This window comes from Macrosteles quadrilineatus, unplaced genomic scaffold (genome assembly GCF_028750875.1).
Source record: "Macrosteles quadrilineatus isolate MER2022 unplaced genomic scaffold, UCM_ALF_1.0 Scaffold_9__3_contigs__length_116548681, whole genome shotgun sequence".
NCBI classification, from domain to species: domain Eukaryota; kingdom Metazoa; phylum Arthropoda; class Insecta; order Hemiptera; family Cicadellidae; genus Macrosteles; species Macrosteles quadrilineatus.
In genome coordinates, this window is record NW_026542602.1 from 8,385,824 (window position 1) to 8,401,991 (window position 16,168).

The 16,168-nt window shown below is 36.5% G+C and overlaps 1 protein-coding gene across 1 annotated transcript in view; it reads right to left on the minus strand.

Annotated features, from left to right (window-relative positions):
• Positions 1–2,314: 2,314 nt before the first annotated feature.
• LOC129004469 (splicing factor 3B subunit 3-like) overlaps positions 2,315–16,168 on the minus strand; it is a 48,536-nt gene continuing 34,682 nt past the window's right edge. Inside the window, exons 13-22 of the mRNA XM_054433064.1 lie at positions 14,256–14,411; positions 12,572–12,814; positions 11,580–11,774; positions 11,292–11,426; positions 9,898–10,103; positions 8,999–9,118; positions 8,111–8,276; positions 6,799–7,011; positions 3,186–3,533; positions 2,315–2,589 (exon numbers count right to left, since the gene is read on the minus strand). Coding sequence (XP_054289039.1) covers positions 2,449–2,589; positions 3,186–3,533; positions 6,799–7,011; positions 8,111–8,276; positions 8,999–9,118; positions 9,898–10,103; positions 11,292–11,426; positions 11,580–11,774; positions 12,572–12,814; positions 14,256–14,411 — 1,923 coding nt within the window. The 3' untranslated portion in view covers positions 2,315–2,448. The remainder of the gene's footprint in view (positions 2,590–3,185; positions 3,534–6,798; positions 7,012–8,110; positions 8,277–8,998; positions 9,119–9,897; positions 10,104–11,291; positions 11,427–11,579; positions 11,775–12,571; positions 12,815–14,255; positions 14,412–16,168) is intronic.

The following is a 16,168-nucleotide window of genomic DNA, read 5'->3' on the forward strand; positions in this document are numbered from 1 at the left end:
AAAATTTAGGCATTTTACCCTGTCTTGAAATTTTATATGAAACTAGCAACTGACTGTCCCAGTGCACAATGCAGTGGTAAAAAAAATAAAATTACTGCCATTTTAAATAAACATTCTTTTTGATTTTTTTTTACAAATACTGTAGTTTATTGCTACTTTATTTAGTACTTTACTGTACAAACCAAATTTTAAATAAAGATATCTTTGATATTTTAGGAGATATACATTTTTACATACTAAAAAACAAAATAGCAAATTTCTCATTAACATAACAAGGCATTTAAAAAATTCTTCTTGATTCTCGGTTAATTTTGACCCATAAAATATCTCCGGGAGTTTGGCTGTTTACTTAAAGGCCATTCTATAAGTCAAATATATGACTTGTAGCAAAATTTCATAAGTCCAAAACTATAACTTTCAAATAATCACCGTTTCACAATGTCCAAATTTCACAAAGTACAACAGTACAGTCTCCGCCAGAAATAAGCAAGCATGTTTCTTTAAAACCTTTTATCTCAGCTCGTGTGCATCGCAGGGAAAATCTACGCATACCGTTGGAAAGATATTTTCCTGTAGAAGTGCAGAATCTTTTTAAAATATAAAATAGGCTAAAAAATAAGCACAAAAAATGAATTTAGAAAGTTTTGAAAAAATTTACATTGATCCTATGGGTTGCCATGCTGGTGACAAAATAACGAGTGTTGATGTTTTATAAACAGAAAATCAAAACACAAATGGAAGAAACTCCAATCACATGTTTTATTTACAGTGTAGGGTGAAATTAGAGAAGTCTGTACACATTTTTGGTCGAGTTTCGACCACTGGACGACCTCTAGTTTTAATTATTGAAGACCACTTAGCTGTGTGACTCAACCATGTGTGAACACATTATGTGCAAATCAAATTTACATTTTTATATTTTTAAGAGCTTCAATTCAAGCTTTCAGCTGAGTTTCTTAACTGTTCCGTCCCTAAATTAAAAAGCCTTTACAAATATCATAAGAAATTTTATCGACAAATTTCATATTATCCAGTTAGTAATCTTACTTGTTGTGGTCTCTGAGCAGACATTTTATATCAAAGAAACTAACTACTGATGTAATCATCATGATATTTTGACAGCTATTAGACCATATACTTATAAAGCACATTTATACGTTTAATACATTTTTATCGATAAAAAAATCTCTGGCAATAGTGTTATTTTTTGCAGTGGAGGGTAAACAGGTTTCTTAACACTCTACACAACTTTGGTAGCTAAATATTCACCAAGCATTTTTGCACACCTAAATGTTAGAGCAGTTTGTATTCAAAAAACACTTTTCACCACACTATCATGTTTTTGGCTGTATTACATACGTTAATTGGTGGCCGAAAGTTACGTTTTGCTGGCGATGCCAGCTGTCCATAATTTGGGGACCGAGCAGGTTTTTACAGGCCGGGGCCGCAAAATCAGCTGTCCGCTTACTTACTTAAAACATGAATGCATTTTAAATACATAATCAAAATCCATAGCATTTCAATAGAATTGTGTTATTGTCACCGTTGCCTAGCAACTATATATTTTTATTTTTGCTGATTCCTCAAATTATTTCTTCACATAACCTTAAAGTTGTAGTTGTGTTGACTATCAGTGTGCATTATTATTGTGGTGAATAGTGGTAATAGGGTATAGTGTGGTGAAAAATAGCGTTCGTACCACGGACCGAAATGGTTTTGCGGCTCTCGATCGATTTAAGTTCTCGACTTCGTCTCGAACTTAAAAACTATCTCGAGCCGGCAAAACCTCATTTTCGGCCCTAGGTACGAAATATACTATTATATCTATCTAAAAATCAAAACAAGATTAATTTACTAGATCTTTACCAGGATTTTTTACCTTTGAGTGTATTAATTGCTGCATATGCAAACCTTCTTTGAAACTCCCACTACTGGAGTATTAGCACAGAAAACATATTACTATAACCCAGAATGCCAACCGCATAGTAAAAACCATTAAGTGTTTTGAGAGAGCTTTGCCTGTCAATCGTAGGCAGCGCCACCAGCGTTGCTATGCTGCTTAAAACACTTAATGCTTTTTGCCATGCAGTTGGCATTCTGGGTTATAGTAATATGTTTTCTGTGGTATAAGCAAGGCAATAATCTGTTGTGGTCAAAGTAGCTTGAATGAGGAATTAGTCCTGTCTGTAGAAATGTTTTATAGCAACAGTTCAACCAGATTTGAGCTTGAAACAGTAGTAGAAATTTGATGCTGTCAAGTTTGATTTCGGTGGATGTGTTTAAAAAAGGCTAGAAGGAAACATGATCAATCAGCTGATTTTAATACATTTATTAATTCTTAACTATACAAGGAGATCCAAAACATATTGATAAATAAAGCTCTAATACAAAATACAAAAAGTTAGACATGTTAAAACTATAATACAAGGTGAGCAAAGAAATGTCTGTCTAGAACGCATATCTTGTGCGAATATCTTCCAACTTCTTTGATACCTCGGACGGTGTTCGGTCCAAATCCTCTGCAATACTCTTTTGTTTCGCCGAGTCTATGGCGTTATACTGCTCACATAGGTCTCCATCAATCACATTCTGCAAAAAATAAATACAAAAATTAACAGAATTATATTTAACTATCTACAACTTTTAGTATACCCACATGTTTTTAGAAGAAAATTTGAAGATGAAAAACCACTACTCAAACAGAAACATGATTTTTTTACAAATTTTATGCAGATAGAAACTTGGAATTGACTTTATAGAACCAGGAATAGTCTTTTTGAACAATGAAATAACACAGAAAATAATTGAAGAATTTAAACAGATACCGATGTACACAAAATATCTACCGACCTAAGCCTTACGAGCAACCATGTTGGTAAACAACAAAACTTTGTAGCTTTCAATAGTTGTCTTGAAATAGTAGCTCGACTTTCAATAGTGCTATCTGCGGACATAAGGCTGGGGCATTCAATTTCGGAGCGCTTGCCAGAAGTCTGACCTTGAATATTTATGGATAAAGCTAATTTTATTTATTTCAATAATGTGCTGTTGAAAAGGTAGAACTATACTAGATATGTCTACTTTGAATTTAGCGAACGAATTTCTTCAACTCATTAGTCAACATTACCCCAAGTTTGTAATGTACTGCAAAAATTTCAAACATCTATTTGTTGACCTGGCCGTACCTTGAGAGGGTAGTAATACGAGCGGAAGCTGAGATGGTCGCGGCCACACAACGGAGAGTTCTCCGACCTCATGTGCATCTCCAGATGTTGGAACAGGTCCTGGTCCTCGTGGGAAGTGAAGGGCACGAGGACCCCCACACTGCCACTCAGCGTTGTGTACACCAGCGACTCAGAACCCCCAGGGATTAGAGTGGCCTTCTGTAGCGACATCACTGTCTCTCCAATGTGGAAGTTGGTGATGAAGTCTGCCTTCTGTGAGGCTCCGTTCAGCAGTCCGCGGTCCCACAGAGCCTTGTTGCCCGTCGGGTCTTCATCTACATCATCGGTAATGCTTGGGGCCAGTCGGATCTGTCACAGAAATACGGTTAGACGATAATCCAGTAGAGGCTTACAGGAAATTAGTTATTATTACTTTGAGTAATCCTGAAATTTAATCAGCCTAGGTGGTACTCGGCAATGAGGCGTGAAACTAAAAATTGCCTGATACCGATTGCCTTTTTTTACTTTTTCTTTTGGCAGCATTTCTGCAATGATGTACCACTTAGTTATTAGCAATTTTTGTGAAAAGTAATCCATTTTTAGAGCTACAAGTATCAACTTCCCATACTTTCAGAGACAGAAAACATCCGCCACCACTCTTGTCTTACTCTGAACATGTACACAGTAGAGCACCGATTATCTTAAGCCCGATTATCCGACTTCCGAGAGTCAATTACCACTGTTGCTACGACCACTGAATATGCTCAAAGATGTAGCTACAATATCAGGAAACAATCAAAACTAGTAAAAAAATGCATGTAAAATGTATTCAAATTAGGGGTGTGCGAGTAGTGATTTTTTAGTTCGAGTCGAGTCGAGTCGAGTATTTAGTTATTTTTTCGAGTATCGAGTAATTTCGAGCGAGTAATTACGTAAGTGCTGAATTCATTCAAGCACTTAAAAACAATGTTCAAAACAACTGGTAAGTATATATATAGTTACTAGGTACCTGTTTAGTGTGATTTTACTTAATAAAAGCAATGCATTAGGTCCATTTTCATAAAATAAAGTTGTCCTATACCCCCAATGTTAAGTAATAATTTTGTTTTCTTTATTTTTTTTACCTGATTTTTGTATCCAATTCTATTTAGAACAGTACACATTTACGTTAACCTATTACATGACAGATTTGTGTGAACCTAACCTCACCTACATATTTTCTAATATATATGCATTTTTAATCCTATCCATCCTACCATACCATATCAATAAGATATCTATGGAGAACTATATAGCATTAATAAAAGTACTGTAATGGATTAAATGAAATAAGAATTAAACCAGAAAATACATGTAATAAAACAATGTACACGTATACATTTAATATAAATGTATTGTCCTACATTTATGTTACACACCCTTGAACACAGTTGTTTACAGTGTAAAACAGTCTTTCTTTTCATAATATCAATATCTATTATCTAGCAATCAATAACAGTGATTCATAAGGCCAAATAATAGTGACTTTAATAGCAATAGCAATCTGACGTTTAGTTCGGCCTAGGCCTAGGCTTGAGTCGGAAGTAGGCCTATTACTATTACTAGGCCTAGTACTAGTACTACTTGTACTCGGTAGCGGGGAAGGGTCGTCCACATCAAATTCCTCCATATTTCAACAGTAATATATCACAATCTAAAATCCTAGAAACTAAAGCTAACACAGTCAGAATAACACAAGACACTTTAACTTAACTAATTTACAGGGAACCGGCATTTCGTTATGAGTTTGAAATGTGAATGAATAGTATTAGTATTGAGAAGAACATGAAATAAAACAAAACAGGCTGCCTGCTCTGCTGGCGCAGACTGATTTTTTTTAAATCACTTCAGTCAGTCGGGTTACAGTCCAGAGGGAGTCCACAGACGACAAAGGACAAAGAGGAAGTTTATCCATTCAATTGAAGTATATGTTTTATAACAAGCAAATATCCATAAACTGTTGTTACTTTTCGTTTCCATTAAAGGTTATGTTAACTATTATAGATAGTGATATGAATATTATAATAGATGTATAATATTTGACGGGTCCCTAAAACCTCGTTTGTTTATTAACATAAAAATAAAAAGTAAAGGTTACTACCATAGACTAACCGACACAAGTAGACTTCTCTTCCCATTGTAAATTTGGAAGCTTTTTTTGTATCTAGTTCATGTCCAGTGACACTGGGCGCTAGTGCTGACGAAACTTTATTTTAATGATTCTAGGGTTAAGGTTTATTATTTGTGCTTTACTGTTTAGGGGATGAGTTATTGTTGATGATTAGATAGTTTTATTTGGTTAAACGAGGTTTTAAATGACAAATATAAGAAGAAACAAATTGTAAACCAAACACAACCTCTACAGTGCACCGGACAGAACTAACAATAAATACAGTACCATTTTCTTCAGCTGATCCATAAACAGGTATAATGAATGTCCTTTATAACAAATCGTGTCACAAAAATAACCAACTTTTTTGTCCTTGGAAAAAACCACTGAGCTATAATTCTAACTGGAGGTAGCACTGAATGTCAAAGATGCGTGTCGCCAGCCGCCATGTTTGCGTGAGGTGTGAGTTATAAGAAGCCATGTTATTGGATAAGAAAACTCACTTCTATACCAACCTAGTTATAGAAGCCATGTTATTGGATAAAAAAAACTCACTGCTATACCAACCTAACAAAATCAGCGACACGCTTTTGACAGACTTCTGCCATGGCAGTGCTACCTCCAGTTATATTTTTAGCTCAGTGGATAAAACCAAGCGTCGTCACTCTTCTGTAGTTTTGCCTTTCGTCGTCTGTTCTCCATGTCATGACGTTTTCAATGAAAAAGTAGTTCCTTAAGTATAATACACTTTATGAGTTTTTAATCAATTTTTGATAAAGTAAAAGTGGTTTAAAATTAAGTTATTTCAAGAGTAATTAATAAACTAAACTAAAAATGGGTACTTACCTTGAAAATTGAATAATTCTATGTGTGTAGGATTTGTAGCCGTATCTACTGTATCTATCTTCCGTGAATCGCAATGCGTTAGACGTTAGACCTTCAGTCTTCAGTATCAGTATCAATTGTTGATGAATAGGTGAATGACGAAAAGGGGTTAGGAATAAAACTCCATAAAGATAATGTGTTATTTTCTTACTAATATTGGTACGAAAATCTGTTTAATACAAAAACAAAATGCAGTTTATATACTCCTTCTCCAAAACTATTACTACTCGATTAAAACTCGAGTAGTTTTAAAAGCATCGAGCCGAGTTCGAGTAGTTTACTACTCGAATAACTACTCGAACGTTTCGAGTACTCGCACACCCCTAATTCAAATGTCATCAATGACAAGTAAAGTAATGTATCTCAATACGTTAGTTTGGCAATATAATTGGGGTTTTTTTTTTTTTATTATTATGACCGAATATCTGGAAGAAAAATCAGTTATCCGAACAACCCCAATTGTTTTGTATAATCAAGTCTATACTGCAAGTGGTGGTGGTGGGGAAGAATTATAATCCTACTCGCCACTATAAATGATTTTATCCAAACCTTAAATCCTATAAAAAGCACTGTATGTGAGAATTTGACTAGATATCGTACCACAGATATGTTGCCGAACTTATCGGCGCAAGCGACAGTGTTGTAGTCGAGCACACAGGTGGTGGTGATCCAGCGAGGCTGTGTGTCGTCAGCAAAGATGATGAGTTGGTTCTCCTGTCTCTTGTAGCGAACGTAGTACACACTCTCCTGCACGTCACTGACAAACACCCTGTGTCCCATGGCCTTCATGTCCACTATCAGGTTGGGGATGTGCTGGAACATGTGTTTACAATTCAAGTATTAAACAACAAAGAGATAAAAGCAATACAAATAAGCGTGTGATTTGTTCCATGCCCAAGAGAAAACCTGAGAGAAAATTATCTTAGGTATAATAAACAATATTTAATGCATTACATTAAATCATTGATGGGCATCACTGGTGATCATAGAAACATGATCATTAAAATTTCAAATAGTTTCTTGAGATTCAATGGGTTTTAGATTCAGATTTGACACGTGACTTAAATTGATCGATAAGAATGTAAGGGATGTAGAGCCAGCTGAACACAGGGATGATCAACTATACTCCTCTACAATACCTGTTCATGTACACACTGTTCAATCACATCATGTTGACAACAACACGTGTAGCACCCCCGAGTGTGATCACACATTTGTCACATTATTGATAATTCCTTGAGATATAATTCTGTAAGCACTTTAGAATTTTTAAAGAGCTTGTTATCTGGCACTAGTTTTGGGTCAATGAATTTGTTTCATTTCATATTGACATAAGGAGGAAAGTTGTAATTGTCCCCAAGATTAAGATTAAAAATCCACTTCCATAAAGCCCAAATAAAAAAATATGGTTGCTGGTTTGATAAGATCGAGATTGATGGTTTACTTTAGAAAAGTTAGCATCCAAGGACTTGAAGGTAGGCCTATAAAATAATTGGTCACATTACACAAAAGAAATGTTCCATAATATTTTGACTCTTAGATTGATGAGAAATATCAGTGTTATGTAATATTCAATGAATTTTGTACACTGAAGTAGACATCCCACCTATATAGACAATCTGTCGTCTTTTTATCCAAAAAGAAACATAGTCGAATGAGCATTACTCACAGAGCATAAATGCCTAAAATTATATTTTCTCCTTTAAATTCCTTTGCGTTTTTACTGAGATAGTTGATGTTACATAAAAGATGCTATAGCCTACAATAAGTCATCCCCGTTAACAAGTTTGTTGACTCAAAATAAATCAGTAATTTGTATCATACAAATCTGTTGGTGTCTCAGATCAACGACTGTAAATCGTTCACAAAAATGGCTATAAAACCTTTGTACAGTTACTGATCATAGTTATACCTTGTTCTCACACTTGCGCAGCAGCTTCTTCTTTCCCATGTCGTAGAGACGCAGCATGCGGCCAACACCCACCAGCAGACGACCCTGGAAGCCGCAAATCGCTGTAGGCACCTCGTCAACCTGGGTCCTGTGTACTAACTCAAGTTGTGTGCAAGCTGCATCTATTCTAGAAACACACATAATTTGATTACGATTGTAGTATGTTAAATCAGGTGGTAAAACATTTTAACTGGGACCAAAAATGGAGTGAGTAGAAAATTAGATTAACTTATCACAACCGGAATAGCTGGAGTATTAATTTTATTGGTTTCGTTCTGTTTCCCAACTTCAGAGAAGAAAGTCTAATCAGATTGTCATACAAGCAAGCGCATATAACTCATCATTAGTTGGGTACTAGTTGTAGATGGATCTACAAGTGACCACCTTTAAATCTTACCACTAATACAGTAGTTTAAAAGTTTTTTTTAAAATCGAGAAATGTGAAAAACAAATTCATTGAGTCACCGAACATAGAGAACTACAAAAGCCGTCTTTGAAGATTGATTTAAAAAACCGTCATAAAAAAACTTAAGTTAGATGCAGGTTCAGTAAGCGCTGTGAATCCAGACTCGACTCTCTTTCGGCCGAGCCTGCCAGCCCACATAACAGCTGGTTTCAGGACCCCTGCGCTACTCATCATCACCTACAACTCCAACCATTGACTTAGGATACTGCAAGTAAACGTCAACTCAAAAGACAACAAGCACATATCTTGAGGAAACTTTGTCACATTTCATTGTCAAGAGTGACTTTTTATATTAGAATGAACTGGAAATGTCAAGATTATCAACAGTGAACCAAAGAGCACTGAATAAAAATAGACTAGGGGAGGAGGGAATGTCAACTTACTTGTAGGTGTATATGTAGCCACAAGTCACTTGTCTGGGGTTGAGCTGGAGATCTTTGGCCACACCCAGGATAAGGAACTGCTGAGTCTCTGGCTGGTTGGCAAACTTGACCAGTGTCAGACTGCAAGAAAAAAATCAGCAAATACTTAGAGAGTTATGCTTCAATGCTGCCATAAAACTAGCAATTTTGTTCAAGACAATCAGAACTGCAGGACACACTAAATATCACAGATTTCATCGTGTGCTATTATCATCACTTGTCTCGATAAGTTTTTAATCAAAATTAGAGGTTAGGATAATTTAAAATTGTTTAATCCCCATACTAAGATGTTGACTTAAATTCTCATTTCCGATTATAGGCAGAGTATAGTAATGACAAGTTTAGGAATGCATAAATAATTCATGTATTTTTCAGGTCATGAATCGGTGTAATATTATTGCGATCCCAGAAGACATGTGAAAATTGCGGAATCTGAAATTCACAAAGGAACTGAGATTGCAGGATTGGCTGATCAGAAAGTTTCTGAGATTGTATAGGAGATTATCGTGATGCTTGAACGTGATGGATGATCAAGATAAAAACCTGTTCTTTGGATTAAGACAATCAGAACTGCAGGACACACTAAATATCACAGATTTCATTGTGTGCTTTTATCATCATTTTTGTCTTTATTAAAGTGTTACATTAAAATGTACTTTTACTATTCAAACCAAGAAAATAACTTATTTACAACAATGAAATATACTAGCAAACCCGACTGGCTACCTTGATTTCATGTCACTTAGCCACTAACTCACCGTTGATATAACCAGTGATAGAATTGGACTAAGTAAAAGTTGAAAAAAGAAAAGTTGCTCTATTTAAAAATAGCTTAAGTTAAAATATTTTGCAAGACGTACCAGACAGCACAGAGGTTTTGCTCCAGCCGATGAACGAGGTGAGTCTTGCCCTCAACAGGATCCAACAGTCTGATGAGACTGGCCCACATACCAGCGCCTGCCTTGGGCGCAGAGAACACTCTCTCTGGCAGATCCTCTGTCAGGAACGCCTCGGCCATCTCTCTGGCCAGCTCCTGCTCCTCCTCACCAGCAGCCTCCTGCATTTCCTGTACAACAACAAGTCATTTTCAGACATCTTTTACCTTTCAAAAACATATCAAGTTCATTCTTGTTCTGTTCACAGCATAATCAAATTGTAGTCAGCAACAACTACTATTTCAAGGGTCAGTCAGAACTGCAGGACACATCAATATCACAGAATTCAAGAGTGTCACCTTCATCATTTTGCCCCAAAAAACTTCTAACTGCTGAATTGTGTAAATAGGAATTTTAAATTGTTAAAATATGTTGTGGCACGCCTTTGTCAAACAACACCTACCAGCAAGTGACTCTTTTCCCAGCTGCTCTTTTTATTTTGCACACAACTTTTTCACTTCTCTTGACTGATAAGCAACATCTATGTGTGCTGAATTTTGTTATTTTCAGAATAATCCTTTTTTTAAATTCAACTTTTACACAATGTTATAAATTTTGATTATATAAAACTGTCTTAAATTAATTATTACAACACTGAAAAGCTATCATAGAGAAACGATCTTAAATGTTGCTTGACAGTAACTCGACAAAAATAAAAATTTTCTTCTCATATACTGTATGAAGCATTATTCTACGCACAAATTGAAACAGTCCTCAAAATGTCAAGGCTGTAGGGTTCATGTGCAAAATGAGTAAAAACAGAGATATACAGCCTAAAAGATAGGTGAACTGATTCCCTTGCAAAACTGCCACAATTCAGACATTTAAGTTAACATTAATCACTATAAAATAAAGTATTAAAAAATATAAAAAAGGGGATCATCTTTAAATTTTAAAACAAATAAGAGACGGATTTATCATAAAGGTTAAACGAAACCAAACAGCCTAAAGATAGTATGGAGTTTGGAGTAAAGAATCAACTGAAATTCATAAAAACTATCGTCAAACAAGTAGAAAAAAGTAATCTGTGATTGATCATAAATAAAAGATTTGATAAACGGACATCGATAATTTCATCCACAAACACAATACTAAAATGTTGTTTGCCAGTAACTAAGGAAAAAATCATAAATGTCTTCCTTTGATGCACTGTATGCAAACATTTTCATGTATGCACAAATTGAAACAGTCCCCAATATATTGAGTCTGTAGGGTTCATGTGCAAATAGAGCAGGTTTTACCACGATGTGATTAATGGTTCTAGTTATCAGCACTTTTGACATTATTTTCAAATTTAAAAAATAAGGTAGTCTACCAACCTCAGCCATTTGTATTCTCCGCTGCTTTTTCGTCTCCTCCGTGTAAGCATTGTGTTCGGTTTCCAAAATGATCAAATTAGAAGATTCTGGATGAACAATGAACTTTCTTGGAGTGTATTCTACAGGAAAAGACACCTAAAACAAAAAGTAGTTATGAAAATTCAGTTAATTTTTTATTGGTACTTTAATTTTTTTAATAAAAACACAATTCTCATTATTATTTTATTTGTGTTTACCATAACATTTTCTTACCACCCCTGTCATGAAATAGTAATTTTGAAATCTAACCTGGTTGAAAACAGCTCCCAACTTCTCCAAAGCCAAGATCCGCAGTGTGTTGGAAGAAATGGCAACAATACCTTCTGGACACTGCTCTGAGGAGAAACCAGACGCATACTCGAGTGACTCGTACGACAAAGGAGTCAGATGGAACCGGTTCTGGTAGCTGTAACTGAGCCACGACCTGCTTGACATGGCCAGCACCTGGACAAAGAGTTGTATGAACTAACAGCTGTCTTTTAAGATTAAGGTGGGACATAGAACACAAGGGAAAATGTTTATCGATTATGTTGAGATAGTAGGCTTATTAAGTAAGAAAGAGTATATCTTGGCCAGTATTTCCAAAAACAAAAGAAAAATTCTTTTTACCGGATTGAGAAAATCTGGTTTAAATTTTATAAACACACATTCAATTCTAAGCTTATAATTTATGTATCAAGTTCAAATAGCTCTTTAAACCTTGCTTCAGTAAAATGCTACAAATTATAATTATTGGTGTAGGTTTTTATCTAAAAAGAGGTAAATAGAAGAAAAAAATGAGGCGTCACAACCTAAAATCCTATTTTATCCCTCGTTATGTTATAGTGCCACACACATATGTATAAAAAACACACACACACACACACAAAATAACACAGGAAACAAAAAACTCTACTAACTAGAAAACTTGAAGGTCGGCTTCAACATTTAAGTAGATTGATGAACCTTTGGAATAGACTGCATTGTTGAAAATACTGGTTAAAATTTTGGATGTGCAGTAATCTATTTAGACAAGCTACAATACAGTTAAATATGACCTTGCCTCTAACATAGATTTCTTTAACAAATTAGAAACTATAGAAAGTACTTTCACCAATTCAACCCCTAAACATCTCCCCAACCAAGAAATAACAATTGCAATATTTCACCGAATTTGTACTTTTAACCATGGAAGATAAGTTTTTTAATATAAAACTCCAACGATCCTCAGTTAAAACACTATAATAAATGTAGAGACATACCGCTTGACTGCCCTGCATCCTGATCCTGAAGAGTTTGACAGGACGACTGCCCAGGTACCGTGTCCTGGTGTCACTGAGGTCGCCAGTCACAGGATCCAACACAGTCCTCAGCAACACTCCGTTGGTCAGTCCAATGTTGAGGTACAACGTGCCGCCACCTCCCTCCTCTCCCCCCATCTCTACAATACACAGAGACTCTGCGGCGGCTGGCAGTGCCTGCATACTCAGTGGGGATAGTCCGTCCTGCAAAAACCATAATTTGTAACAAAATATACTAAGCGCTTTCATTCTCAAATTAGAGTGCTTGAATTTCCAATCTGGTTCATTTCTCATTCAATGGACTTTGATTTTCAGATTGCACACAAAACAACAGCTTGATTTCAAAGCTTACAAACAAAGTCATCTGATTCCTCATGACTCCTACAGGGTGTATACTATTTTATTAAAGTGAAATTCCAGGTTTTTTCCAGGTTTTTCCTGGTTTTTCAAAGTTTTTCCAGGTTCCCGAGTATTTCTTTGGTTCCACTTAAACTACAATCAATTTAAGACTTGCAGCTTAAGTATTCAATATAAACTTACATCAAATTTGTTTCAAAGTCCATAGTGAGCTAGTGTTGAAAAAGTAATAATCCTTATTATAGTAATCATTTTCATTATCATCATTACTTAAGGCCACGGAAACATCTTCTCTCTTGATAGCAGCAAAATCCTGAATATTATCTTAATTTTTTATGAACACATTATCAACGGTGGCAAAATCCTGAATATTTCCTGCGGTCGTGTGGTCGCTTCCCACAGTGACGTAAACGTCATCACAGTCTTACGTTATCATGGAAAAATCCTGGACATCTCCCGCGGTGTGTATAGATTATCGCCGTCTCTCGCGATCACGGAAACGTAATCATCGTCATCCACGATCGCGGCTAAATCATGAACATCTGCGGCCGTGTGGACATAATCATAGCCTCCCGCAGTCACGGAAACGTCATATTCGTCGTCGTCCGCAATCTCGGCAAAATCATGAATATTTCCCGCGGCAGTGTAAACATCATCGTTGATCCCGCGGTCACGTAAACGTCATCGTCGTCGTCGTCCGCGATCGCGGCTAAATCATGAACATCTGCGGCCTTGTAGACATAATCATAGCCTCCCGCAGTCACGGAAACGTCATATTCGTCGTTGTCCGCAATCTCGGCAAAATCATGAATATTTCCCGTGGCCGTGTCTACATCATCGTCGTCTCCCGCGGTCGCAGAAACGTCAACGTCGTTTCCCGCGGTCACGGAAACGTCATCGTCGTCGGCCGCAATCACGGCAAAAACATGAGCATATCACGCGGCCGTGTAGAAATCATCATCGTCGTCTTTCGCGGTCTCGGAAACTTCATCGTCGTCTCCCGCGGTCACGGAAACGTCATCATCGTCTCCCGCGGTCACGTAAACGTCATCGTCGTCTCCTGCGGTCACGGAAACGTCATCGTCGTCGCCCGCAATCGCGGCAAGATGCATTTTACGACTACAATCTTCTACCGGGGCTAAAATAAAAATCCCGGAATCGGACCAAAAATCCCGGCTTTTTCCCGGTTTTTTCCAGGTCCCTTCAAATTCAAGGTTATTTCCCGGTTCTCCCGGTTGGTATACACCCTGTCCTATTACTCTTATGAATCATTGTACACTATACTCACGTCGGGGTCCAGTGAGATGATTCTGACAGTGTTGTCGGCAAGTCCAACAGCCAGAAACCTTGACATCTGCTCGCCTGAAGGTGCGTTGCCCAGCGCCATACACACCACATCACTGGCCATCTCCTTGTGTGTGTCATACTCCTTCAGCTCTCCCGTCTACAATCAACAAAACAAGTTAACACCTTGCACTGTTGAAGTTAACCATAAAGGCAACCATCTTTAAGGTTTAAAAGGTATTTGAAAACTGAAAATGGTCTCAGGCTAGCCACATTTTCCTAAAAATATTATGATGTCTTTTAAACCTTTCCTTACCCTCAACTAATTTCCCTGACCATTCAGGTCTGTTATAAACTGTAAATTAATGTTCCATTGACAGTAAGGTTAGCTGTTAAATCAAAAACCAACTAACTCTGCTAATCGATGGGTTTGCTTTACCAATGAACTGGAAGTACCACAGCCATGGAGGCAGTGAACTAACGAGCATTGGATTCCTTACAACATTAACTAATTGGAGGATTAACTAAAAACAAAAAAAAAATGTTTTTTTACTTTGAGGCAACAAAACACAACGTACACTCTTCCCTGACTATTTATTGTTTCAGGACATTATTGGTGACTTTCAGTCATTTTTTAAAAACTTCTCTGACCCTAAACTAATTTCCTTGATTTTCCAGGTCTGTTAAACGCTGTATATTAATGTTCCATTGACAGTAAGGTTGGCTATTAAATCAATGGCCAACTCTGCTAATCAATGGATTTGCTTTACCAATAAACTGGAAGTACCACAACCATGGAGGAAGTGAACTAACGAGCATTGGACTCCTTTCACTATTATTTTATAAACTACAACTCTAGCTGTGAGTAACATCTCTGTTAATCTGTGTTTTCTTAAAGGAGTAGTTTGATATTTAAATTTTAAATAAAAAAAATCAAAATTTTAGCGTGTGTACATTTTTTTTATGTATTTCGGCCAAGAACAGAACCGTAAAAAATGGAACTAACACATCACTGAGATATAATACTGCTTACCATCTACTGCAATCGCTAATACATTAGCACTAGAGCTATTTCTGATGTGTTGAACAAACAGGTCTGTTAAACACTGTATAGTATTGTTCCATTGACAGTAAGGTTAGCTGTTAAATATAACACCAACCCTGCTAATCAAAGGGTTTGATGTACCAATAAACTGGAAGTACCACAGCCATGGAGGCAGTGAACTAACGAGCATTGGATTTCTTACGGAAACATTGCCCGATGTCCAAAATATAGTTCTTGAGCTGTCTCGCAACGTCTAATAAAAAGTATTTGATTGTTGCAGGACATCCAAATCTCATCATGTTCAAATCATACACACCATCATCATCCACACCATGATCATCTTCATCATGTAACTGCAATAAACATAGTCTTTATACAAGCTCTGGGCGTCATGAGATATGTCGTCGTGAAACATAAACTTAACAGAAAAGTAGCAGTTTCACCACGTCTTTACTAACCTAGCCTAACCAAACGCTGATGTAATGGACATTTTACAACTGGCAGCGGCTTTGGACGAGGTGCTACTGCTAAGTTTTTAAGAGTATAAAGTGCGCTGTTGTACGAAAACCAATTTCAAGACGTCCAGAGCTTGTAGAAAGACAAAGTTTCTTGCAGTTACTCAAGTTGGTTACTTGAGTTAGTTTTTCAGGAAGAAAAAAGAGAGTTGTAAGTTTATCTATCAAGTCAACATATTAAAAATGTAAGGCTAACATAGCCAGGTAAGATACTTCACTTGACCCACTCAAAATGAATCTTACCGTTTCCCCTATGTTCTGCCTGTTACTGTATGCACACTTTATGCCGTTATACATTATGTATAACAGTGGCGATGTGCAATTTATTGGATCAAAATAATAGTGTGTTAATGGCTA